The following is a 26838-nucleotide window of genomic DNA, read 5'->3' as shown; positions in this document are numbered from 1 at the left end:
GGTATTCTGCTGAAGGCTAGCTGGCTCCAATCCCCCCAAGCCTCTTCCCCTCATCCAGGTATCGATTTTTCAAAGGGCATTTTTGTTCTTGAATCTCACCTGACTTTATAAGGAGGCCGCTGGAATCTGCAGATGCGAACTTGAAAGACCATATATGTTGTGAGTAACGTTTAACTATTATCTATTAAAATTACAGATAATTTAGATTATGTAGTGATAATTCCAAGGCTAATATCTAAACGGAGTTACGATTAGTAATACGGATTACATTGTTGACGATATAAGGATCTATGGATTTGATGGACCGTTTTAGAAACCTCTATAGAATGTATCCGTGCATTTAACCGTAACCATACTCTTGTGCAAAATTGTCGGGGTCGGCGCGAATGAAAGAGAAATGAGAGTGAGGAACATAGTGGAAAAGAGAGAGGGAGAAAGGATGGCTATACAGTTTAATTCCACGAGAATTTGCAGAACCAATTTTTCAGACGGGTGCAGCTGCGATCGAAATATGTTCGTAAGTGAGAGAGAGAGGTTTCAAATATTTCGCAACACAGGTACTGAGGTTCAATGGTCGCTCTTTTGAGAACAAGGGCGCGCCAACAATCATTTCCACGCAGGAGGGAACAATGTAGAATTTAGTTTAAATATTTTAAAACCCCACCCTAGCGCGGGAAGAGATGGAAGGGGATGATTATTTAAATGAGAGCTGTGATTTTTCAACCGTATTTTCCAAGAGAGAGATACAGACAAACAGAGAACACAATTAATTTGCTTATTTTTAAAAAAAACCTGTTTACTTTTGGACAGAGTTGAATTTAAGACGAAGCAAAACACACACCATAACTGCCGGAATGAATTTTGATCCACAAATATATTCCTGCATTTATTTTCTGCAGGAATTTAGTTATAACGTGTTAACAAGCGCCGGCGAGGTTACCTGTAGCGACTCAATGACCGACCCCGGTGCTTGGGTGATGCGTTTAGATACAGAGGTGGTTACCAAGGGAAACACAGATGAGCAAACTGAGCCCTTGATTATGTGGCCGAGCGAGATAAGAAGGCACTCCCCCCGCTACCTCTCCCTCCCTTCATCATTTTATAACCAATTTAGTTTTGAGAGATGGTGATCAGTTCTGGGTACTTCACCCATCCAATCTCATTCAGACACGAGATAAGGTGTTCTCTATTCTCTCTCAATAAAAAAATAAGGAAAAGATTAGTTTTCTGGAGATGAAAATTCGCTCTGGGTTAATAAGAGGGCGTCGCGTGTGAATGTATTTAGGTATAAAACTAGCCTCATAAATATCCTGTATCTTATTAAAAGCGAAAGCAAGATGTGTGCTGTGTAAACACGAAATTATTGGTGCTGTTGACGTAATTACACTTCCATAAAATATACATTTAATTCCTTCAAGTTTCAAGTAACAGTCGCTGATTACCTAAGGGAGGGGGGGGGGGGGATGTCGTCAGACCACGTCGTGTTGTACCTGTCAGACTTCTCGCAGAAGAACCGTACTCGTTATTTTGTGACAAATAAACACTTAAATAGAACAATAGATGTGTTGGTTGTGGAGATGTAGAGGGCTACGCTTGTTTTCAATCCAGAAAAAAATGTAGTAGTCTTGGTGTTTGCTATTCTAACACGAGACATGTGTGGAAAGGTCTGAATGAGGATATTTTACCTAAACGTTTGCCACTGATTCCTCACTATAAATTAAAAACAATTCTGTTAGTAACAATTATTTCAAAAGATGATGTTTGGATCTAAACAACATCGTTCCTGTGTTGTGTGTGAAAATAGAACTCGCAATCGATGGAAACCTTTAATTTAACAATTCGGTGTCAGATTTTGAGTATTTATTTTAAATTTAAAAAAAAACCACACAATATCAAATCCGTAAATTATATCAACTGGAAATCGGAGGGTGAGATCTCGGACATGCTGGGATCTCGGTGTCCGCTCATTTTAATTATTTTTCCCGCCGCTCCGTATTAATCACAAGATCTTTCCTTTTTTTCCAGATGTAAGATTAATTAAAGTCCTGTTCTCCGGGCGATGGGTTTGTGACTGGGAGTTACTGATAACTCTAATCACCCAAAACATCAAGCAACATTCTCTCTAAACGAGGTCTGAGGAAGACAAGAATTATAGCGCTACAAAAAGGGGGTTTATAACTAATTCTTGTCCCTGATTTGCGATTAATATTTATTTTATAATTCTTTCTTACGATGAAGTTAGTACCGTTATTTAGTAAAATTCCAATTCTGTGCTACTGTTCTAACTGGAGTACCAAGTATTTTCGACCCCGTTCCCCTGCCTAGTTCTAGACTTTAATTTCCATATAAACGAGTCGCAGAGAAATTCATGTTTAAACTTTCCAGGGAGCCCGTGAATAATCCGGAGGAGACCATCTCCGTGTTAAATCATCCATCTTCCTCTCTGTCGCTATCTATCTCGCTCGCACAATATAAACCCAATATTATTGGGTTTAATACATATCGCCACAGATTCTGAAGACGCAGAACCCTATGTAAACATTTAAATACAACGAAATGTTGTCCACTTGTTAATCAGTTGAGAGTAGTCATGAGTAATATGCCTAGTATAAATGCAATGCACTTACATTCGTTATTTGTATATTTTGCTACATACAGACATAATGTAACGACTCATAAGTGATACATATGTGCATAGTTTATAGATATTTATGTACCTGTGTTATTAGCGATAAATAATTGCACATACAACGCAATTTTAGTTGATGATAATATCCCTATACATATATTTGCATATAATTGCATTATTCTAGGGATATGTGTCAGATTAATCCAAATAAATTGCACAGATCTGGATTATTCTACAATATGAACTAGATATTTAAACAACATGTATACACTTTCCAGTCAGACGAGATGATATATTCATTACTATGGTGCACAACTGGATGCAGACTCAACGGAGCCTCTTGCACATGCCTGTGTATACACGTGCACAGGCCTACGTCCACGTGGTCAGACCTGTGTACACGCGCAGTCACACGTCTGCACACAAGGCGGTTATTAGTGGTGGACTTGTGTATTTACTATGTGCACGTTTGCATAGGGGGATGTGCTTTGAACTGACCAGCTTTATTTGTTGTTTACTCTGTTGTATCCGACGGTGAGTTTTTCTTTGAGGTGCTGATTTTTGAACGGTCGGCGCGAACCTTCACTTTTAGTATTTTGTTTCCATCAAGTGGGAGAGAGTGAGTGGAATGGAGCAAAAGGTGTATAAGATGCAGTTAGCAGCAAGAGGTAAAATCCAGGGCCAGACCTGGGCTCGGGGCTTAATGACTGGTTAAATAAATACCATCGCTGAATAACGTACGGGAGAGAGGAAGAGAGGGAGGGAAAGAGAGAGGAGGGAGATTGGTGGAGAGAGAGGGGAGGGAGAGAGAGAGGGAGGGGATAGAGTAGGAGAGAGAAAGAGAGAGCGAAAGGGAGACAGATGGAGGGGGAAGAGGGGAGAGAGGGGGAAAGCTAGAGAAAGAGAGAGAGAGGGGGGAGAAAGAGAGAGGGGAGAGCCAGTGGTGGTGAAGAGAGAGAGCTAGACATCCCGTGAACTGGAGTTTCGAATTATTGCCAGGATTTATTCGCACGTCTTGGATTCAATTGTCAGTCTTTCCCTGCTCCATTGGCGGTCACCAACTGTGGGACGGTGTGGGTGCGGGGGAGTAGGGTAGAAATATGGATATATAGATGGAGACAGAGAATCAGAGACAGAGCGAGAGAGATACAAAGATGGAAAGACGGAGTTATGTGGAGACAGAGTCGCAGACGGAGAGAGGGGTGGATATGGAGATGTAGGAGAGAAATAGAGGGATTGAGAAAGAGGAGAAAAGTCACTGGGGAGAATGAAAGAGAAAATCACACAAACACAATCTCTCTTAGACACACGGTGTCTCCATTTCTCGCTCTCCTGTCCATCTCTCCCCATCACACACACACACAAACAGTCAGGCAAAGGTGGGGTGTGGTGTTCCAGTGCCCCGTGTTTATCGGCGGAGGGGTAAGGGTAACTGTCCTGCAGCACTGGTTGTCCTCCGCTTCAGCTGCCGCCGGTGCTGTGGACGGTTTGGGGTGGGAGCATGGTTTTAATCCAGGGTCTGATAATTAGTGACACTGACGGCCTGGGAAGTTAGAAATCGGAGTGCACAGAAACCCTGCCGAGGGCACAATCTGATTTAAGATAACGAAAGACCTGGATTAAAATATATCCATGCATCATTACCCTCACATAGAGAAACTTTTCGAAATTAAAACCTACAGTTACATCATAAATATCGATAAACGGGAATTTATACAGAACACAGTCAGTTTCTTATACACTGCCTATACCCAGTAAACAGAGAAGCACAAAGAAAACAAAGATAATACAATGTTATTTTATTTATTTCTGATTGTTTATCGACCTTCGTTTATTCTTCTTACGGGTTTCTTTTTATAAAATCATATAATGACATTAAATATCGAAATACAAATTCTATGTTAAAATATATCCCGTTTGTTCACAATTGCCTCAAACTATAGCAAAGCTCCTAGAAATTAAAACAGATTTCAAAAGAGGAAACTAAATACAAAACAGATGCCAAACGTGTTTGGAAAGGTTCATTTTCAAGCTTTGATATTGACAGGACCAGCTCACTGGATTGGTGTTTCATCCGATTATTGTGACATTCACCCATGCAAAGGCAAGTGGTTGCATTGACATATTTTGTTCGAAATTTGGTGATTTTTTTTCGGCGTTAGGTGTGTGTGTGTTTTAGTAAATGGATTGTGAGTGGAAGAAGCTATTTACAGCGCCGCGTGTGGGACGTTGTCGTGGGTTTTGTGCTTGGATTTCTCAGTCATTGCTACATTTTATTTACCATATATACACATTAAACACGCACACCTATATAGAGTGTGTGTGTGCGCGCACGCGCGCGTGTATATACATATTCTGTGTGTGTGTGTGTGTGTGTGTGTGTACCGTGTGTGTACACATATTAATTCAACTTTACAAGAAATAATTTAAATGCAACCTCAAACTCGGGCAATTTGCCTGGTTGAGTGAATTTTAAAGTTTAAAATCAAGGCACTTTACGGAGTTTTAATTTACAATCTTTTAAAAAACGGGTTATCGAGCTTAATCTGTTTGACCCGATATTGTAGAACGGGGAAGGGAGGCTTTACTAAAGAAAGGCTATATGTGTATATATATCTATATATAATAGAAAGATATATAACTATATCTATCTATATATATAATATATATGGATGTTACTTTCGTCTTTGGCTGGGCAAGGAGTCTGTGCGACGTGCACCTGCTCCTCCGAGCAAGTTCGGTTCCCAGTCTCGTGCTCCAGATTTAAACAGCTTTGCATTTTAAACAAACACAAGTTTCTGTCTCACACCACCACCTCCCCCCCCCCCCCCCCCTCCACTATGCGGTTGAAAATGATCAAGCTTTTGTTGCAATCTGATCCCGTTTTTTCTCCTCTTTTAATATGTAAGATCGCTGGCGATTGTCAGCGCCTGAAACAAAAGCCAAGAACAGTTTTCACAATGGAAGAAACGCCGTTTAAGGCCATGTAATTCTGCGCTGCTCGGCGTCGCCTCCACAACGCGCTCCCGGTGGAAACAGATTTAAATAATATTCACAGACAAGAGCTTAAAAATCGGTAGGGGACCAAACACCGCCTTAGCACAAGGTTAATACTGGTTTGCCAAGTTTACTATTTGCATTTTTTCCAATATAAATCAAATAATTTTTTTTCAGGGGCATTTAATAATGAAAGAAAGCGGTGGCAGGAGCGTTTTAAAAGTTGCTTTCAAGAACACTGCCTCAATCGCCCCCTTTCTCCATGAAGGTAATATAGAATATTTTAATAAATGTACTCTGCAAAAACTCTCGTCCGTGGCGAACGATGGAGTTAATTTTGCAAGGGAACTGAAATATTTGCTCTGCGGTCGTTCGGGGTTTGCGGAGAAGAATATTTAATGAATAGCTGGAATAAAACGCCATACAACTGTGAAGTAACACAGCTTGACAAGTTGTACTCGGATCCAGAGATCCCTTAAACTCCCCCACTGATGAATAACCCTCGGCCCCTCGCAAGTGAGACCATGCAAAGAACCAAAAAAAAAATTAAAATTCCACGTTCAATCTCAAAAGAGAAGCGCAGAAAAGGATGACCTTTGAGACAGAGCAGGGTGTTGCGTGGGGGAAACAGACCAGCGACACAAAACCCCACAACTTATATTCTAGAGAAGCATTAGGAAATTTCAACGTGTCCTGAAAATATGCTGAATATTGAAATAGATTATAATCATATTACTGAGTCCGGAGACATGGGCGGGTTATTTTATATTTTAAATTAAACAACATCATAATTAGGTTATGTACTCACAATATGTCTCTGGAGAAAATTACTTGGTATCTATCTTGGATAAAACGTTTGAATAAACCGTTTATTTCTCCCCCTTTTCGATGTTTTTCCTGTTCTAATAAAACATTGGATCCTGGATATGCCAATCTCATCTCTCCTCTACCAAATTGGACCTTTTCGCGGTGTTTTTATTTCATTAAAATGTGACATGGCAAACGTCATAAATGATACATCAGCGCCTCACTGTAATTCACATTTTAATCTAGCGAAAGACGCACCGGCGGCTTCCCCAACGGTACTTGTGTTGGAGAGATGCAGGCAGCAAGGAGACGGTAGATGGATGTAATATTTCTGTTCTACGGAGGAAATTCATAACCTTTCATAGTAAATAATAAGCAATGTAATTTCGCATCTCTCTAATATTCTTAAAGTATAATTCTTTGTCTCTCAAATGCAAGGTACACGTGTGAACATGTAAGTGATTTGAAAGACTGTGTGTGACTGCATATCTTTATATACAATTCTGTGTTTAGCTGCCTCAGTCTGTGTCAACGCACCTTAATATATTCCGGCTATTTATATGAAACACGTTGAATTCCTTTCATTGTGGATGTTATCGGGGATGGACTAGTCTCATGTTTTATTTGAATGGTTTACATCACAAGTACCTTCGACGGGCGTTGGGACCATTAGACTAGTTTGATGCTGAGTTTCGCGCACTGGGAAGACAGGAGATTTTTACAATATAAATGTTATTATCACAATGCATGCATTGTAGGTAAATTGTATAGAATTCGTGTATTGTTTGTAAACTAAATTGATATATTGTACATATGTGTTCTTTGTGGAAAGCTTCAGGGAGGTGGGAGACTAACTCTTCCTTGCATGTTCGTTTTACCTGAAGGTCTGGATGTGTGTTTCTGACTTCAGGCTAACCCGGAAGAGCTGATTCTGAGCAGACTCCTACGTGTCTCAATTTTGGTTACCTGAATCATCAGTTCATTGGCCGAGCTGAGTGAGGAGCCGCAACAGGGCTAGGGCCAGTTCCTTAAACACTCCAGACCCTGGGCGGAGTTCGCTGTGTGCGCAGCTCCAACACCACAGTTGCGGTCGCCTCGGAGAATCACAGTCCGCATCAGTTCGGCTCCCGGCATCTTCAGCAGAAAAGGTCAGTACTTGGTTGAATCTTCCCCCCCCCCCCCCCCCCCCACCTCCGCGAACGGGAGATTCTGGCTCTTTTATAAATGAAGCTGTTGAGAAGGCGGAGGGGGAGAGGGCTAGATTTTCACACCATTTACTAATAATTTGGGCTCAGAGTAGATCCAAAGGTCGAGATTGTGGATAATTCTGCTAATTACATCCCCAAGTAATAACTCTAAACTTCAAAACTTCAACGCGGAATTACCATTCTCTCATCGTTGTGAACATTTCCCTCCCAGCAACCGAGTAAAAGAGCAAAAAAAATCTCAACAAGATACATGCATTGTGAATATTTAATGAATAAAATTCTAAGCTATATGTGCGGCAGAATGCATTTGAATAACATTTGGCGACTTTGCAGTCAATCAGTTGATTATAATTGAAGTTTACACTGCATTGGTTTTGATACCGATAAATGACCTTGTTACTGGTTAACATAACAGAGTTTCAAAGTTGTCGACTGCGAGGCTTGTACTAAAGTTGGCTTCAGGGGATTTTTAACCCAAGACTCTTTCAAAATTTAAGTAACTAACTCTTCCAAAGCAGTTTTGTACTTGGGGACATGCCCACCTCGACATTTTCGCTCTGCTTGCAACCCTTGTTTAATTTGTTTCTGTTTCAATTGGAGGTTTAAAAAACGACCATTCTAATCCTGGTTTACTTTGCTATAAATTAAAATTGTGTGAACCGTAAGATCTGCATATTGTGAGATGATAGTTACCAGCAATTGACATGAATATGACGAGGACGGGTGGACGATAGATGTTTAGAAAACTGACAACGATGGGTAGGACATATTAAATCCTTCTTTCGTGATCAATTTCTTCCAGGCTCGGGAGAAGCGCGTGGGAGAGAATGGAGTGAAGGAGAGGGTTGCGTGGAGAGAGCCAAACAATTCCCTGGGCATTTATGATTGGCAATCAGCCACAGACCTTGTTGCACAAGGTTGGGTTTGGTTTAAGAAAAGGGTGGGGACGCCAGTGGGGGTGGGTGTGTTAGAGAAATAAGCCTCAAGCTTTTTTCCACAAATGCTGCAGGTCACGGCGAGGTGATCAGGTCTGACATTCTATAATCCATAACCCCTTTCGACTTCCTACTCGCACTTGTTTCGATAGACGTCCCTTTTCCTGTCCCCCACTTGCCCGTCAGATCACCCCCGACTTTTAACCACTGTAGAAATCAGCGTGAAATAGGCTTGAAATTAATCTTGAAGTTCGCGTTCTCTGCGCGATCCAGAAAAATAAACAGCGACGCTATTAAAATCAAATGACTTTGGGGCAGTTGCATAACATTTTCGGCAAGGATACATGTGGTGGTGGTGGTGGTGGTGGGGTGGGGTGTGGGGTTGAGAGGGAGCAGTGCCTCAATGAATAACTAACTAGTCTGCATTTGGGAAGTTTTGTGGATTTAGGGAGCTTATCTTGACATAAGTTATTCCAGGGTTTACAAGGAAGATGGATCAGGGCTCGTGATTTATCTCTGCTCTCCAGGCGAAAACTACGCATATTGGCGATTAACAAAACACCAGGGAATATATTCGGAATTGAAAACAAGGGCAGATCGAGCTAAAGACACCGACAAACCGGGAACCCGTCAATGTAGGAAAACTGTGCCCTCCCCATTCTCTCTCTCCAACCAGAATTTTTTTTAAAAAATTGAACGAGTATCCCTCTCTCTATTTCCTGTACCATTAATGGGGGTTCCGCCAGGTTATTTGGAGATGTTTGCCTTTGTTTAGTATTTTATATTCTGGACGTCCCGATTTCGCTTCGTGCTTATGATCGAGGAATCAAAATCGACCACCCTGACGGCAGGTGTAGACCATTCGATGCACTGTACAATGAACCCCGCTTCCTCTCCATTCCCCGCAGCCCCCAAAAGACTTTCTTCTCTTTCACGACGTTCCCGCCGAAAGTTCCTGTTGAATGGGCTCCCACTGCCTGTTCAAGCAGCGTGGTCTCAGATCACTGCCACTGGCCAATGCCATGTCCCGCCGACTTGGTCCAGGGGAGCATTTACTTCCTCCGACAAACTTATCCTGATCAAAAATAAAGTATTGCTGGAGGAACTCAACAGCATCCACCGGTGGAAAGGGGTAGTCAACATTTCGGGCTGAGACCCTTCATTGAAGACGACATTACGTTCATAAAGGGGGAAAGGAGCTCGGCCTGGTCATCTGGCCGAGACGGGGTAATTCCCCCCCGCAATACACTTCGGAGGATAGACAACTCATGAACTCAACGTCATCCACTCGCTCAGACTGGGATAGAAACACGGCGAAAAGAAACGGAACCGAGTATGGATGAATCTACAGAACTGGGTGTGTAGGTGGATCTTAATGCAGTTTAACCCTTAACCCATTCATTAAAAAAAACTCCCCCTTTTTAAAAAAATAACGTGGTGTTTTCATGAACGGCGCCTATTGGGGAAGCCGTAACATACTGCATAGAAAAACAGTTTTATGCTGAATAAACGAACGAGCCCCCGGAACGCCCGCCGGCCCCTTTAAACAACATCGGGACAGTGTTCACCCGACTGAAGCCAGGTGTAATGGACCAAAATGCACGCGTTGCGGATCCCCGAACTCCCTCACACACCGATTCATTGGGTGTGGGGGGGGAATTGGGGAATAGCGGTCCCTATAAAAGAATAACGTTCCGACGGAAGCGAAACAGTCATTAATAATAACGGACTGTTTTCGCGCTTGGTTTGGGTACCGACTGCGATCACGAGCGTTGGCTCCTTTCTCATCAGGCTCCCATCCGTCAGTCAAGCAGATTAAAGTTGGGCGGTGGGAGATAACTCGGCGGATTGTTTTTAATTAGAATAAGGTGCACACTTTCAATTGAGTAATAGTTTAACCGTGCGTTAGTTCCGAACCCAACCTTGCCAGTAGACTGGAGATGAGGCCTGTTGCTCAGCTCTAAAGCCCACGAAACAAACCGCTCAGTTATCGTGCAGGTACAGATCGCGCAACCTTAAAATGAGACCCTTTCTCTCTATGGATCTGACCTGTTTTGGGGGAAGGAGGGGGTTGGGAAATTGAGGGGGGGGGGGGAGGGAGGAAGAGAACTTCATTTCCTGGTTAACTTTGAGGTGACGTCAGGGCCTCGGCGTCAGTGTGGCTGGGGTTGTAACTGTTGGAAGGAGAACGCGAACGCCGGGCTGCCACTCGCCAATTACACAGCGGCCGAATGCACACTCTTCCCCCCAAATTAAAATTCAAAGCTCCCCAATTGAGTAGGGCGAAAGGGACAATAGGAGCCTCGGGGTCCAAGGAGCAGCTCCGTCCTTTCAAAGTGTGCGACAAACAACTCGATTCAACCTGCCAAATATAATCAGGATGAAACCAGACGTGCAAACAAATAACAAAAAGTGCCTGGGCGAGAATTCAAAATCTATATATTATGAAGATTCAGCTTTTACAGTCCGGTGGTCGCTCTTTCCTGAAGGGATCTTCTTTTGGGGGGTAATTTACAAACGAAATCTATTGTCCTGTTGCCCCCCCGCCACTGAGTACTCGAAAACCTCGACTGTTTACGTTCTGACCGAAAAACAAAGTCTTTTTTTTAAAAAAAGTCGGATTCCATTGCCTGTTAAAAGCAAATGTGATTTTTTTTACGGAGCGAGTGGAAGATTTTGGTAAATTAACAAGTTGTAAATAAATTGATTATGTATTTGTGTGTCTTGAGAGAGAGAGCCAATGGGGTTCTGAGTTGAGGCCTGGGCTCCAGCGCTCTCATTGGCTGCTTGCGGTTATTAGTGAACGCGACGCACTGTTCATGTCTACTGAACAGTGTGAGGCTGGCTGGCGCCAGTGAGACATGGCATGGTTTTAGTAATACGAAAGTCATTGAGGCTTTGCATTTTTACCAACATCAGCGATCGGCACACTCTAGAGGCATTGTCCACCCCCCTCCCCTTTTCTGTTGGGTCGCGCAAGACAAATGGAACCCATCTGTTTTAAACTAATCAAAATAAATGCCTTATCTCTGGAACTTGGTAACTGTTCGTGATCAAACTTTTTTTAAATGAAACTTGTGAGTAATTTATATGTGTATATATTGTTCCTTCGATTGTTTCGCTCCAGTTCATGTTTCTAGAGCGCTAAGGGACGGGCTCTTCGCAATCCTCTTTCTTCCGGTGCAGACTATGCTCCAATTCGGATTTAGGAAAGAAATTCAATTCTTTAACCAATGCTGTGTGCTGGCGTTACAGGTGTGACACGGGCGCTGTAGCTTTGGACGGCTGAACGACCGCCCTTTTGTCGGACTCTCGCGGAAGACGAAGGTCCAGTATTGGTGGCCGAACGTTCAACGGCTGGGGTCACTCTTAAAATCGTTATGGAAATCGCTACCGACCAGCCACGTTGGGTATCCCACCACGCCGTACTGAACGGCCAGCACCCGGAGTCTCATCATCCAAGCCTGTCTCACAATTACATGGAGCCCACACAACTTCTGCCGCCGGATGAGGTCGATGTGTTTTTCAATCACCTCGACGGGCAAGGAAACCCAGTGTCTCCCTACTACAGCAACTCTCCTCATGCCCGGGCCACCGTCTCCTACCGCCAGGCGCACGGTGAGTGTCTCGGGTGTCCCCAACAACCCCACCCCAGAGATGCGCAATTCCTCCGCGCTGTCAAGGACTGAGTGAGCGCGCCTTGTAGCTTCTACTGCAAGGTGTCTACTTCCTCATTATTTTTTTTAATGAAAAGGGAAGAAACGTGGACGGATTTTGTCAACACCCCCCCCCCCCCCCCTTTACCCCATTGCCTTTTCACTCGGGTGGCGGGGGGAGAGAAAGGGAGGGGGGGGGAAAGGTGACGGAAAAAAAAACGAGCATTTCCCGGATATGAAATCAAATCTTTGCGAAAACGTGGCTTTAGATATTGTTAATCGAGGTGTCCTGAAAGGTTGGGGTGAAAAAAGAGACCCCATGTATCAGCTCTCTCCCTCCCCGTTTGGAAGTTGGTTAACTTTTTGCGAGTCTCACGTTGCGTCGGAAAGGGAAGGAAATATTTGCTAATTAACCCTTTTCTTGGATCACGCCGAGTTATTAAAAAGCATGTCTCATAAATTGTTTGCAGCCCGCTTAAGTGGCGGCCAAGTTTGTGGGCCGCATCTCCTGCACAGCCCCACCATCTCCTGGCTGGAGAGCGGCAAAGCGCTCTCGGCTCATCACCACCACAATGCCGCAGCCTGGACTGTCAACCCGTTCACCAAAGGACCACTCCACCCCGGCGGGCCGAGCAGTCTCAGCGTCTACTCCGGCAGCACCTCGGCCACCACTCTGGCGGCGGCGGCGGCCGCGGCGGCGCATCCTAACTCACACCACCTCTTCACCTTCCCACCCACCCCACCCAAGGACGTGTCGCCGGATCTGGGTGCCCACAGCTCGGTCTCCCCGACCAACTCGGCGGCGGTAACGTCGGCAGCAACAGCAGGTCGGCAAGATGATAAGGAATCCATTAAGTATCATGTATCTTTGGCAGAAAGTATGAAACTGGAATGTACTAGGAGTACTATACCATCGCTCGGGAGCAGCGCTCACCACCCTATTCCCACTTACCCTTCCTATATGCATGGGGTTCATGAATGCAGCAGCAGCCTCTTCCATCCCAGCGGGCTCCTGGCAGGCGCCTCCACTAATTTCACACCCAAATCCAGGAGCAAAGCACGCTCGTGTGCCGGTAAGCATCTAAACTTTTAAATAAAAATATCAAATCAGATTATATCTTAAAATAAACTTCGTTTCAAATGTCCTGCCCACTGTCACGGTTTAATCTTGCAATGAGCTTTACTTGTCTTCTTTCTGTTACACTCAGTCAGGTAGTTTTCCAACCCCGCTATTAATCGACCCTTTTATTTTGTTTTGGATAAAGTACGACTCCAGATTAAATTGTTTCCCTAAAATCGATTTGTTTAGAATTAATTTGGAAGTTTGTGCGACGGAACAAGCCAAAATAGTATTTTCTGGGGGGAAAAAAAATTAGATTGATATTTAAATAAAAATAAATTTGATATATTTACATTTCCAAATGGGCTGAATAGAGAAAAGCAAGAAAAATTTTATTAATTCTACAAATGTAGCCTGTACCTTGTTTTGAATATTCCAAGAATTTAATTGTGGTCGTCAAAAAATAAAATTAGCCCAAGGATTAATTTATCTCAAGAAATTGTCATTCTTGTTCCATCATTGCGTTCCCGACCCCTTTAAAATGTTCGCGTCCAACACATGGACATTTGATTAAAAAAAAGTTTTCGGAGCAAGAAGATAAGACAGGGGTGGAGAAATCGGAAACACCCAGTCATTGCCAACCTCTCATCCTCCCCGTGTCCCTGTACCTTGATCAAGTCGCGTTCTCTCCTACTCGCCTCTCCCCGACACCACCAGGCCCCAAAGTGAGTCCCTACTAGGACCCTGGGCCTTCGCTCTCAACTGAGTGCCACACATTCATTCTGCAAAAACTGCCCTACGCTCCCTCCCAGGGCACACTAGCAAATGCAGAATGTTCGCCGACTTTCTTTATTGGCAGGTTAACATTCACCCTTGGGAGCTAACACATTTTCAGCATATGCTTGAAAAAGAATGTTTACTCTCTGTACTTAATTTTATACAGATATATTCAAAAATATTGGTAGGTTTTGAGAATGCGTTTAGCTCGTCAATGCGTTGATTTAACTGGTATCCGTGAGTTAAAGCTTTTCGATCATCTTAATCCACCAACTGTTTAAAGAAAAAGCGAGATTGGTTTTAATTATCGGGATATTGGTTCGCTCTTGTGCTTTGTGGAGTGAAATTCAAATGAATGTTTTGTGCTTAAAAGACTTAGTTATCAACACAGCAGATCTAATTGTGGCCACGTTTTCGCCGTTAAAAGTCGATCACAAATGCTGCTATACAAAATATTTCATTTATCCTGTGCTTCAAATTCACCCACCAGTCTAATTGTAGCGAGCGAGGGAATGGTTCAAATATATTCGCATTAGCAAGACAGTGTCGAGTCTGCGAAGCATCTGCAAAGTATTTTATTAAGTTGAGCTGAAAAGTTTATCCAAACAAAACTCTTTAAAAACAGAAAAAAAAAATTCCCTGCTGTTTTGAGGGGGAATTGTATTAAGTTGTCATTTATTTTGAGATTGGGAAGTGAATGTGTTCTGAAATGCAACAATTTAAAGATGGCTAAGTTATATTAAAAAGCTTAAGACTCCTAATCAAGGAACGACAGGGCACAGAGTTGCATCCTGTCTACATTCAGTGCGGGGCAACTCTTAAAGACACCATTTCATACAAACGACTCGCTGAGTTTCTCCAGTATTGTTTTTACTTCATACAAACTAAACCTGTTATGCAAATAGTACATTATTCTTCCAAGACTGTGTTGTTGAAGATTGCTCGGCGTTTCGGAGTTTCAATGCTATCTCAGGTTCCCCGTTACCATAAATAATCGTTGCGAAATCTTTGTGTTGATTTCTGCAGCGCTTACTTGAATTCTCTTCTGTGGAGGAGGAAGGGTAGACGGAACTTTTACAAAGTTGTTTTGGGTTACAAGTACGTCAATCATTAAATTGCTGAAATCAGTTTCAGATGAGTTTGTAAATAATTGCATTAAAATGTTGTTTTATTGGAATACTTTGAAATGATTTAACTATTCGGTTTAACAAAAGGAATTGTCGCTGTGTGGCCCACTCTGTCTCCGCATCAAGCAGATGCCCATTCTTATCTGTCTCACACCGCCTAAATAACTTGCTACCTTATTGAATTGTTAGAAATCTCCCCCTTCCAAAAAATGATTGTATGTATTTTATTGTCCAATTGAATCCGACGCGTGGATCTCTAAATCGGACGGTTGGGTGGAATTTATAAGAAGCGAAAAATTAATGGGAAGTTAAGACTGGGAAAACATTTGCGGGGGTGAGATCAAGGAGAGCAGAGTCGTGAACGACTGGGGGGGAGGTTGGGGGGAATTGTCTCCCCAGACGCTGCCTGTGGGCATTCTCTGTGCACATTTGCGACCATTTTAAACAGGAAATTAGCGATAAATGGTTCCAACCCGAAACTTGACTAACCATATATCTACAAAAAGCTGCCAGAGTACCCCAGTTTCTCTTTGCTCACAGAGCATTGACGTTTCCTATTGACCATTGTGTAGATTGGTTAGCGTTAATCCCCAAAATAAATCAAACTAACTCCAACGGGTTAATCAACTTGTTTTCGCTATTTCATCAGTGTTAATTGATCCTATAATTTCTATCTGGTCTATCGGATCATGGTCCTATTATTTTTCTGTCTTGGTTTCAGAGGGTCGGGAGTGTGTGAACTGTGGAGCGACCTCCACTCCGTTATGGAGGAGGGACGGCACGGGACACTACCTGTGTAATGCCTGTGGGCTGTACCACAAAATGAACGGGCAGAACAGACCCCTCATTAAGCCCAAAAGAAGATTGGTAAGTCTCTCCAATGGGATAATGGTCGCGATCTCAGGTCTGACCTTGTTTCTATCGACCCAGCGATGTAAATGCGTGGGGAGATAGGGACTCTGTGTGTGCCCTTGTGTCTGTGAGCATGGGGGTGGAGGGGGGGGGGGGGGAAGAGATTAGAGGGCAGTGTGAGAGATGTGACCATGTTGTTGGGGAATTGTGTACAGATGAGTTTACAGCTAATACTTGATTAGTGAATGCATTGCATATTTGAGTCTCAAATGTGCATTCACCCTGAAGAATATACTCAGGCATATGTGCTTTGTATAAACAATGAGAAGCTGGAGGGTTAGGTCATATCCATGGGCCCAATGGTCTTTGCATGGTTGCTTTGACCACTGATGCTGCCTGACCTGCTGAGTCCCTCCAGCATCTCACTGTTTGCTCCAGATACCAGCATCTGCAGTTTTTTAAAACAATTCTGTGCTCTGTGTAATGTATTCCTGTGCCTCAAGGTATGCATATTTGGTGCTTATGCATAATCTAAATTTGAATATGAGTAAGGTTGTGTGTAGCTATAATTAAAATCTGCATCAGAGACAAAACATTGCCAAAACAGATGGCTAATGCTTTTTACATATTTCACCACAATGAACAATGTGTGCAAAAATGGAGAATAATATAGTTTAAATATTATTTACATTGGCTGATGTAAGGACATCTTTCCAATGAGTTTTGGAGTGGGCTATATTCCACTCAATATACACATTAGCCAATTCATTTTAAAATAAAGTAAATCTGGATTCCAAAATCTGTTTCCAAAATAGCCACCAATTTAAACCATTTAAAATAGAATTCGCTGCTAATTAATGTTAGAATTGAAAATAGAGGGTAAATGTTAACTCTCACAGGAATAATAGAAATAGAGGAGGGATTTCTAGTATTTTTTTTGTCGTGACTTGTTAATAAAGGGCACACATTTGATCCAGGAAGGTGAAAAAAGAAGCAGCTTTAATTTAGTGTTTTTGTTCTGTATTTATTTTCTCACAGTGAGACGGGATAAATGTGTCTGGATTTGTCCATTGCAGTGTGTGCATATATATATATTTGTAAAAGAAAAACAGTTTTCTTTGTGGTAATCGGCAATATTTTGCACTTTCGTTTGGGTGGTTTTAAATAGCCTTTATACACACTGAGAGCAGGTTCCCAGCCGGATGTCTGTTCGCTAAAGATAAGGAACTGGGCTCGCGTGTTTTGTCAGCAATGAGAACGAGAGGCTCTTCGTTTCTCTGGAGCAATGCTGTCCAAAATCCTGCCCTGATCAGCGAGGGAGAGGAAAATGTAGCTCTTGAAATGCAATTTATTTGCACAGCCCCATAGCCTTCAATAGTCTGCTTCGCAAATGATTTCCTTTTCGTCCCAAGTCGGGGGATTTGAAATAAATGCTCTGCGTCGCCTGAGATGGCTGCACTTTAACGTTCCAAACGGTCGCGGGCTTAAATTTAAGTTTCGTGGGGTGGGTTTAATTTATATACGAAAATAATGCAACTGCTTTCTTGCGGGGCGCACCTTTTTAAGACGTTCGTTGGAAGACTGGGTGAACCTTCACGGCATTTTCTTTCCCAACGTTCCGGCCACAAATAGCTGTCTCAGGCAGTCGATTTGTGACATCCACTTTGATAATTTCTTTACCCACCCACCCATGTTATTGCTCCCTCTTATCCCAATGTATCTTGCTATTCAGAAGGCAGGACGCGGGACCGTTTTATTAGTGTTGTGACCGCTTCAAATTTCGTTATGTTTGTCAATTATTCAGCAGGATGACCAATAAAGAGCCCTTCCTTCTGGGAAACCTTTCACCCACTGCAGCCCCGATTTATAGAACATTAGATTCAAGTGGGATCTGGGCCACCGGTAGATTAAGATCGCGATTAAATGTTGGTGCAGCTCCGTGCTCTGTTGTACAAACCTCACTGGCGGTTCCAACTAAATCCCTACGTTTTCTTCTCAACCAGTCAGCGGCCAGGAGAGCTGGGACATCCTGTGCTAATTGTCAGACTACAACCACTACTTTATGGAGGCGAAATGCCAACGGGGACCCGGTGTGTAATGCCTGTGGCCTTTACTTCAAACTGCACAACGTGAGTATCCCCTCCCTTCAAAGGGACCACGCAATTTTTAATGGGCTGTGGAAAATATGAGACCAGTTTACAGTGTACACAGAGGGGAAAATTAACAGTCTTAGCAGTCCTTGCATTGTGTTTGGTTTTGATATTTAAAATGAAACTCGACTTTCAAACTTGATGTAAATGTGAGGCCCTGGAGAAATGATTATGCAGACTTCCATTCTTTGATGCCCCACCCAATGTAATTGTTTGCTCCCAGCAAGTAAGTGTAATTAAAATCTCTCACACACACACACTCAAGAAGTGGTTCAAATAAACAGAAACAAAACTTAAATTACCAGATTAAATGCCATAAAATATAATTAAATGTATACATAAGAAGTGACATACCTAACTCTACTAACAGTCTCTCTCAAAATGATCAACTTTTAAATTAAATGTTATAGTATATTTTGGAAATCAAATTAAAAATCTACCTCTGAGTTTTAAAGGCTGATTTTGCTTTCCATTGTTCCAAACGTCAAATTGAATTGACTTATTCCATAGCTCCAGTTTACATGAAAGAACCATAGGAAGTAAAATACAGGTAGACCCCTATTTGTGATAGGGTTTGGTTCCATGACTCACGTGGTAAGGTGAAATTGTCATAAGTCAGTGCCGACCTGTATAGGTAGTTTTATGAGCCATGCTTGCTGGCAGGCTGATGTCCCTGATCTGTCAGGAACCTCCTGGTGGCAGCAGGGACTTTGGTCTCCCAGTAGCAGTTGGGACTTCGATGTCCCTGCTCCTGCTGGGAGCCCAAGATGGCACCTGGTAACTAGGGCAGTGGCGCCGCTTTGCAACCTATGTTGTGATTTGGAACGCATGTGCAGATTCCCAGCACTCTCTCTCCCACTTCAATCTCCCTCCCCAGTGACAGCAATGTGTGTTCCAATTCACCTTTTTAAAAAGACTGAGTTGGGTCCAACAAAGCATGATTGGGAAGTGATCTGCATGCGCTGATTGGATGGAAGCATTTCTTTCAGAGAAGGAAAAGCAATTATGTAGACCACGACTTTATTCAAAATGGATTCTGATTAACGTAACTGAAATATCATAAGTTGGAGTCTATCTGTAGTTGTGATTGGATAAGTGTGTAATTTCTAAAGAATTGCATGTTTCAAAGACGATGCCAAAACAATTACTTGCTCGATTTGTGAACTCTTAACAGTTTTCTCTCTGCTTTTTTCCCCCTTGTTGACACCCAGTTATCCAAAGTCATAGATATGGACCAATTGTCCCAACATAACAGGGTGCCACGGTTAACTTAGTGCAAACTGTTACAGCACCAGCGATCGGATCCTCTGCTGTCTGTAAGAAGTTTGTACATTCTCCCTATGTCTGTGTGGGTTTCCTTCAGGTGCTCCGGTTTCCTCCCGAAGGGTGAGAGGCAACCAAAGTAGTCTTCTCAGGGGAGTCTAGAACTAGAGGGAATAGGCTGAAGGTGACAGGAAAAATTTTTCACACAGAGGGTAGTAGTGAATATCTGACAGGTAGGGGAGGCAGATGCAGTCACGATGTTTAGGAGTTTGGACGGAAATATTTAAGAAAGGAGTTGAGGAATATAGGTCTTGTGTGGGCAAATGGGAATAACATAGATGGTCAGTGAAGATGAAGTGAAGCTGACGGGGGATTTCTGTGCTGTAAAATTCTATACAATCACTAAACTGAACAGCAGAACTCATTTAAGGTCATGTTGCAGCACTTTGGTTAGGCTGCACTTGCAATACTGTGTGCAATTCTGGTTGCCTCATTACAGGAAGGATGTGGCGATCTGGAAACTTTGGAAAGGGTGCAGGAGAGATTTACCAGGATGTTGCCTGGATTAGAGGGTATGAGTTATGGGCAGTGATTGGAGAAATTTGGGTTATTTGCTCTGGAGCTTCGGAGGCCAAAGAGAGATCTAATAGATGTGTATAAAATCATGAGCATCATTGATGGTGATAATGAGTTTATTGTCATACACATTATACAATGTACATATGTTCTGAAATTTTTACTTGCTGCAGCTGAACAAGTACTTTGTAAAAAAAAATTGAAATAGTATACAGTAGATTAAAAAGAGATAATGTACAAAAGATGGATAATAAATATTCAGTTACAGTGCAAGAAAGGAAAAAGATGGGGTTACAATAATGCAGACAGTCCTTTCTGTGATGTTGGAGCAGTCCATGGTTACTGTATTATTAGCCCCACTTCCACTGGCATTCTGTCCCAGGAATTAACTGGTCCAGTGGAGAAGGAACACTGTCAAATGATGTAATTTCACGCCAGGGATTAACCACCTCTACCCCTACTCATATCCCTGGCGTTTGTTGACAAAACCAGTGGAAAAGGGACAGCAGAAAGTCACCCATTTCCAGTTGAAGGTAGAACACTCCAATCCCTGGGGATGAGTTGTGTTCAGTAAAAAAGCAGTTAGTGTCCCAGTTAAGGTTGGCCAGTGGAAACAGCACAAAGGGCTTCATATCCTAGAACACTGCACAACCAATTAACTGGGCTACCAGTGGAAAAGGGATAGGGTGGACAGTCGGAATTTTTCCCCAGGGTAAAAGTGTCACACACTCAAGGTTCCAGCATCTGCAGTCTGTGTTCAGAAAATAATGCTGGCTATAGGACAAAAAGGGAGTATTATAATTGATCACAGTTGTTTCATGTGCTGACCCAGAGTCACTGACTCGCAATGAGGTGTCTGGTTAAGTTCCCCCAACTCGCTCCCTTGATATGAAAAGATGAGGGGAGAGGGTGAGAGTGGGATGACCAGATATTCAGATCTGCTGTAGCGGTGGTGGGGCTGTGTCATCTGAAGAAAGGCTGTAGCATTCTTTTGGACACTGTCTTCCCAAAGCACATAACATGGAGTCCTGCCCAATTTTAGGAGGTTGGCAGCATGAGGACATTTTTCACACAGCAAGTGGTTGGGGATAGAATTCACAGGTAGGAAGATTTTTGAGGGCAGATTCAAAAGTAGCATTTGAAAGGATAAATATCTGACAGACAAGTATTGACAGGGCCACGGTGAGAACCCTTTTTGCCCTCAGCACCCTCTTGAATCCCAATTCCAATAACTGGTTCTTATTTACTCAGTCTCCAGTAGCTCGCAGCCAGTGCAGGCCCCCAGACCACAAGTCGCCTGCAGTCTTTGTGGGGCCCTCAGTATCTGAGACCCTCGCTGGTCTTCTGGTGTGCTCACTGTCCTGTAGGAACATCTCCTCTGCTTCTCAGCGGTGGGGGGGGGGGGGGGGGTGGTGTTGGAGGAAGTGTTATCCCTGTTTCTGGTGCCCTGCACCAGTCTGCTGCTCCCATATAGTCTGCAAACTCTTGTGGCCACTACCGAACACAGGCACTGCCATCTTGGGCACAAATTTGCAAATGCAGGATTTGTAACTTGATACTATGGAGAATTGGGATTCTGTACATTGGTGTTATATTCTCACCCAGCGATGTTGTAACCTAGAAGGCAGAGTTCTGAACACCTTAGCCGAGCAGGTGGGGTGCTAAAGTTTTCAACCAAAATTTCCATCTGCTAATTTATACCCAGTCTCCAGTTTACAGGGTTTGTATTTGTGACCACATTCTGTAAAAGGAAAGGACCGGATAGGAAGAGAGAGATGCTCTGGTGACTTTAGGATGGGTGGGAATTGATTTGTGCAGAGAGATTGAGAGACGGTATTCGTAATCTTTCGGGATTTGGAGAATGAGTAAATTATGGTAATTGTAGTTGGTATATCTTCTGTACTGGTGTGGCTGCAGGAAATAAGGATTTTAGTGGTTCTGTACTTTAAACCAGAGAACACTACAGCAAGGAAACAGGCCCTTGGCCCATTTAGTTTATGCTTAATTATTACTCTGCCTATCTCAATCTTATTTAAATGTCAAAATTGAGCCTGCATTCACCATTTCAGCTGGCAGCTTGTTCTACACTCTCACCACTCTGCATGAAGAAATTCCCCCTTGAAACATTTCACCTTTAATTCATTTCCTCTAGTTCTTGTATCAAATTGCCCAGTGGAAAAATGCCTGCTTGCATTTACTTGATCTATACCCTTCATATTTTGTATACGATATTTTACATCATAGTCTTTTAAAGATCAGATTTTGAGAGTGCAAAAGCTTTATGTTCCTGTTAGGTTAAAAGGAGGGGCAAAAGGTTTGAGAGAGCCATGGTTTTCAAGGAATATTGGAAACTTGGTTCGAAGAAAAAGGGAGGTGTACATTAGATATAAGAAGCATGGAGTTAAGGAGATGTTTGAAAGATACATTGAATGTAAGAGGAATCTTAAGAGAGGAATTAGGAAAGCTAAAAGAAGGTACGAGGAAACTATGGCAAGCAGGGTGAAAACTAATCCAAAAGAGTTCTACAAATATGTTAATGGTAAGAGGAAAGCTAGAGACAAAATTGGTCCCTTAGAAAATCAGAGCGGAAAACTGTGTGTGGAGCCTAGAGAAATGGGGGAGATATTGAACAGTTTCTTTTCTTCGGTATTCACTAAGGAGAAGGATATTGGGAGATGTGAGATAAAAAAAGCAAATTGGGTAAATATGGGGAATATAGAGATTACAAAAGGTGTAGTTTTAGGGCTTTTGAAGAATATAAAGGTGGATAAGTCTCCGGGACCAGACGGGATCTTCCCCAGGACATTGAGAGAAGTGAAGGAGGAAATAGCAGAGGCTCTGGCGGTAATTTTCCAAATGTCATTAGATATGGGGATAGTGCCGGAGGATTGGCGCATTGCGCATGTGGTTCCGTTATTTAAAAAGGGTTCAAGGAGGAAGCCTGGCAACTATCGGCCTGTAAGTTTGACGTCTGTGGTAGGTAAATTAATGGAGAAAATTCTTAGAGATAGTACTTATAAACATCTGGATAGACAGGGTCTGATCAGGAGCACTCAACATGGATTTGTGGGAGGAAGGTCATGTTTGACCAATCTGATTGAATTTTTTGAAGAGGTGACTAGGAATGTGGATGAGGGTAGCGCAGTGGATGTTGTCTATATGGACTTCAGTAAGACCTTCGATAAGGTACCACATGGAAGGTTAGTTAGGAAGGTGCAGTCTTTAGGTATAAATTTTGAGATAGTCAAATGGATTGAACATTGGCTGAAAGGGAGAGGCCAGAGAGTGGTAGTGGATAATTGTCTGTCAAGTTGGAGGCCGGTGACCAGTGGTGTGACTCAAGGATCTGTATTGGGCCCATTGTTGTTCGTTATATACATTAATGATCTAGATGATGGGGTGGTGAATTGGATTAGTAAATATGCAGACGATACTAAGATAGGTGGAATAGTGGATAATGAAGAAGGTTTTCAAGGATTGCAGAGGGATTTGGGCTGCTTAGAAAAGTGGGATGAAAAATGGCAGATGGAATTTAATGCTGATAAGTGTGAGGTTGCTTCATTTTGGTAAGAAGAATCAGAATAGGACATACGTGATAAATGGGAGAGCATTGAGGAATACAGAAGAGCAGAAAGATTTAGGAGTAATGGTACATCGTTCCCTGAAGGTAGAAACTCACGTGAATAGGGTGGTGAAGAAGGCTTTTAGTACGCTGGCCTTTATCAATCATTGCATGGAATATAGGAGTTGGGAGGTGATGTTGAGATGGTATAAGACATTGGTGCGGCCTAATTTGGAGCTCTGTGTGCAGTTCTGGTCGCCTAATTATAGGAAGGATATAAACAGAGTGGAGAGAGTGCAGAGAAGGTTTACCAGAATGTTACCTGGGTTTAAGCATCTAGAGTATAGGGAGAGATTGGACAGATTAGGTCTTTATTCTTTGGAGCGTAGAAGGTTGAGAGGGGATTTGATAGAAGTATTTAAGATTATGAAAGGGATAGACAGAGTGGATGTGGATAGACTATTTCCGTTAAGAGGAGGAACGATTAAAACAAGAGGACATGAGTTAAGAATTAAGGAGCAGAGGTTTAGAGGTAACATGAGGGGGAACTTCTTTACTCAGAGAGTGGTAGCCGTGTGGAATGAGCTTCCGGGAAAAATAGTGGCGGCGGAGTCAATTGTATTATTTAAGAAAAGGTTGGACAGGTATATGGATGAGAAGAAGATGGAGGGTTATGGGCATTGTGCAGGGAGGTGGGACTAGAAAGGGGTGTTTGGTTCGGTGCGGACTAGAAGGGCCTAATGGCCTGTTTCCGTGCTGTAATTGTTATGTTATGTTATGTTAGGAATGACATCAGTTTTTTGCACCACTAATAAGCAAAAGTTCTGCCTGGCCTGCAGGAAAAAGAACCTCAGGGTTGTATGTGATGTCATGTATGTACTCTGACAATAAATCTAAACTTTAAACTTTTGAAATTTGAGATATTTACATTGTTAATCAAGTAAATCAAAGCAATAAACTGTATTAGGAATGGTGACTGGGAAACGTCCAGATTGTTTAATAGGTTGTAAAGTAACCTCCATTGTCAAAGACCCTCTTCACTCTGCTACTATCTGGGAAAAAGTACAGGAGTCTATAGATGAGACTCTGGCACAAGACAAGGACAGCTTCTTCCCCACTGCGATCGGATTCCTGAATAATCAATGAACCAAAGACACTGACTTACTTTTCGTGCAGTATTAATAAGATGGTTATAATATGTATATTTGCACTACAACGCTGCCATAAAACATCAAATTTATGACTTGTTCATGACAATATATCCTGATTCTGAAATTTTATCTGGTTCCCCAAGGGAAGGAAATAATTGACTGTCAATTGAAGAGGTTGGACAGGTTGGGTCTTTATTCTCAGCATAGGATTCTCTCTCTCTCTTCCCCCCCCCCCCCCCCACCTTCCCCCACTGTTGTAGTAATTAAGGATGCCCCACTGATGTCTCTAAGGTAGAGATAATAGAGCAAATGTTTTAATTTCCTTGCTGTGTGTTGTCTTCAGGTCAACAGGCCCTTGACCATGAAGAAGGAAGGGATTCAGACCCGCAACAGGAAAATGTCCAGCAAGTCGAAGAAGAGCAAAAGGATGTCAGATGGTTTTGAGGAGCTGTCCAAGTGTATGCAAGACAAAGCCTCCTCCTTCAGCTTGGCGGGCCACATGCAGCACATGGGGCATCTGCCCCCCTTTAGCCATGCCAGCCACATGTTGCCCACCCCCACTCCCATCCACCCATCGTCCAGCCTATCATTTGGGCACCCGCACCCCTCCAGCATGGTGACTGCTATGGGCTAGGAGGATTGCAACTTCCTCAAGAAGGTGAAGAGAAATGGACAAGAGATGAGAGAGGGATTTAAAAATAAAAGTACAAGAGGTTTTTTTGTGGCCATTATCTTTTTCAAAGCAAGGACGGACTGTGTGGCTTTTGGAGGACTTTTCATGACTGTACCCCAGATCCTGTCCTGTTGGCATTGCAAAACTTATGAGTCAAAGCATTTTATCTCCATCGAGGAAGCAGAAATGCTCATCTGGGCTTAGTATTTTCTGCTTCAGATTGGAAGGTACATGGAGATGAAGCCATGCCAGAATCTTGCAAAACAACTTTGGGTTCTTGCTGTGATGTGAATATTGTAAATCCGAGAACTTGGGATAAATGGACTGCAAAAACTTTAATAGCTTATGCTGGATTTCTTTCTTACTTTGATTTAAAAAAAAACTCAAAAAAATTAAGCAAAACCACTTAACTTTGAAGTATATTTCTTTTCATTTGAATTGTGTTACTTCATGTTGTGCAGATATTTTATCTCATTTTATGGAAGGTTTTGTGCTAATTCTGGGCTTTTGTCACTAGGGTGATGGATCAAGGTCAAAGGGAAGAAAGGTTGTTGGCTCTTGCATGGAGAGGCGTATGGGATGGGGAGCAGTCATTGGATTTACAACTGGTCTGTGTTTGGTTAACTGGGGTGGGGAGCAAACCAATGATAGTTAGTAGAATAGGCTCATCCCACTCTCACCCTCTCCCCTCATCTTTTCATATCAAGGGAGCGTGTTGGGGGAACTTAACCAGACACCTCATTGCGAGTCAGTGACTCTGGGTCAGCACATGAAACAACTGTGATCAATTATAATACTCCCTTTTTGTCCTATAGCCAGTGTTATTTTCTGAACACATACTGCAGATGCTGGAACCTTGAGAAAACAAAGAACTGCTGAAAGAACTCAGCAGGTCAGGCAGCATCCGTGGGTAGAAATGGTCAGTCAATATTAAGTTGAGATTCTTTATCGAGACGAAGTTCAGACCCAAAATGTTGACTAACCATTTCTGCCATGATTGCTGGCTGATCCCCTGAGTTCCTCCAGCAGCTTTTTGATTGCAAGCTATTTTGGGCATGACTGAAGCATATCGGTTAAAGAGGCATTGTTGGGGGAATAGCATCCACTGGGGAGGATCCTGGTAATTAATGTGGATTCCTCAGTAAAAGACCGGAAAGTTTGCAGAGTGGAATTGAGGGGCAGGTTATGGATGAAGGAGATGGAAGCAGAGCCTGCAATTATTAATGAATCTTCCTGTCTTGTTTCTCACTGTTGGGGAGACACCAAAACTCCAAGAGCAAAAGAATTTTTAATGTAGATGGTTTAACTATTGTACATTTTTTTTAACTGATAATTCACAGGTGAGATGATAGATACACATCTGAGTTCTTCAAAAAGTTATCATTCCAAATACCAATTTAATTTAAAAGATTGTT

At 42.7% G+C, this 26838-nt stretch overlaps 1 protein-coding gene across 14 annotated transcripts; it reads left to right on the top strand.

Annotated features, from left to right (window-relative positions):
* Nucleotides 1-25762, top strand: gata2b (GATA binding protein 2b). Of its 14 annotated transcripts, none has more exons than XM_069937410.1 (11): nt 1-159; nt 2026-2131; nt 4573-4733; nt 5539-5705; nt 5804-5894; nt 7344-7581; nt 11832-12194; nt 12703-13305; nt 15918-16063; nt 18052-18177; nt 25094-25762. In XM_069937410.1, exons 7-11 carry the CDS (start codon nt 11957-11959, stop codon nt 25382-25384), a joined length of 1404 nt encoding a protein of 467 aa, XP_069793511.1. In that variant the 5' UTR covers nt 1-159; nt 2026-2131; nt 4573-4733; nt 5539-5705; nt 5804-5894; nt 7344-7581; nt 11832-11956; the 3' UTR covers nt 25385-25762. The 14 variants fall into 14 exon arrangements, with proteins under 14 accessions (XP_069793511.1, XP_069793509.1, XP_069793513.1 ...); XM_069937408.1 differs by having other exon boundaries at nt 7318-7581; XM_069937412.1 differs by lacking the exons at nt 1-159; nt 2026-2131; nt 4573-4733; nt 5539-5705; nt 5804-5894 and adding an exon at nt 6656-6745 and having other exon boundaries at nt 7318-7581.
* The last annotated feature ends 1076 nt before the right edge of the window (nt 25763-26838 follow it).

This window comes from Narcine bancroftii, chromosome 5, assembly GCF_036971445.1.
Source record: "Narcine bancroftii isolate sNarBan1 chromosome 5, sNarBan1.hap1, whole genome shotgun sequence".
Taxonomy (NCBI): domain Eukaryota; kingdom Metazoa; phylum Chordata; class Chondrichthyes; order Torpediniformes; family Narcinidae; genus Narcine; species Narcine bancroftii.
This window is presented reverse-complemented; position numbering and strand designations above follow the sequence as displayed.

Coding starts and splice junctions, on each gene's coding strand:
- gata2b (XM_069937410.1), top strand. CDS start 11,957: ATGGAAATCGCTACCGACCAGCCACGTTGGGTATCCCACCACGCCGTA. Junction 16,064..18,051: donor TTAAGCCCAAAAGAAGATTG/GTAAGTCTCTCC, acceptor CTTCTCAACCAG/TCAGCGGCCAGGAGAGCTGG. Junction 18,178..25,093: donor TTTACTTCAAACTGCACAAC/GTGAGTATCCCC, acceptor TGTTGTCTTCAG/GTCAACAGGCCCTTGACCAT.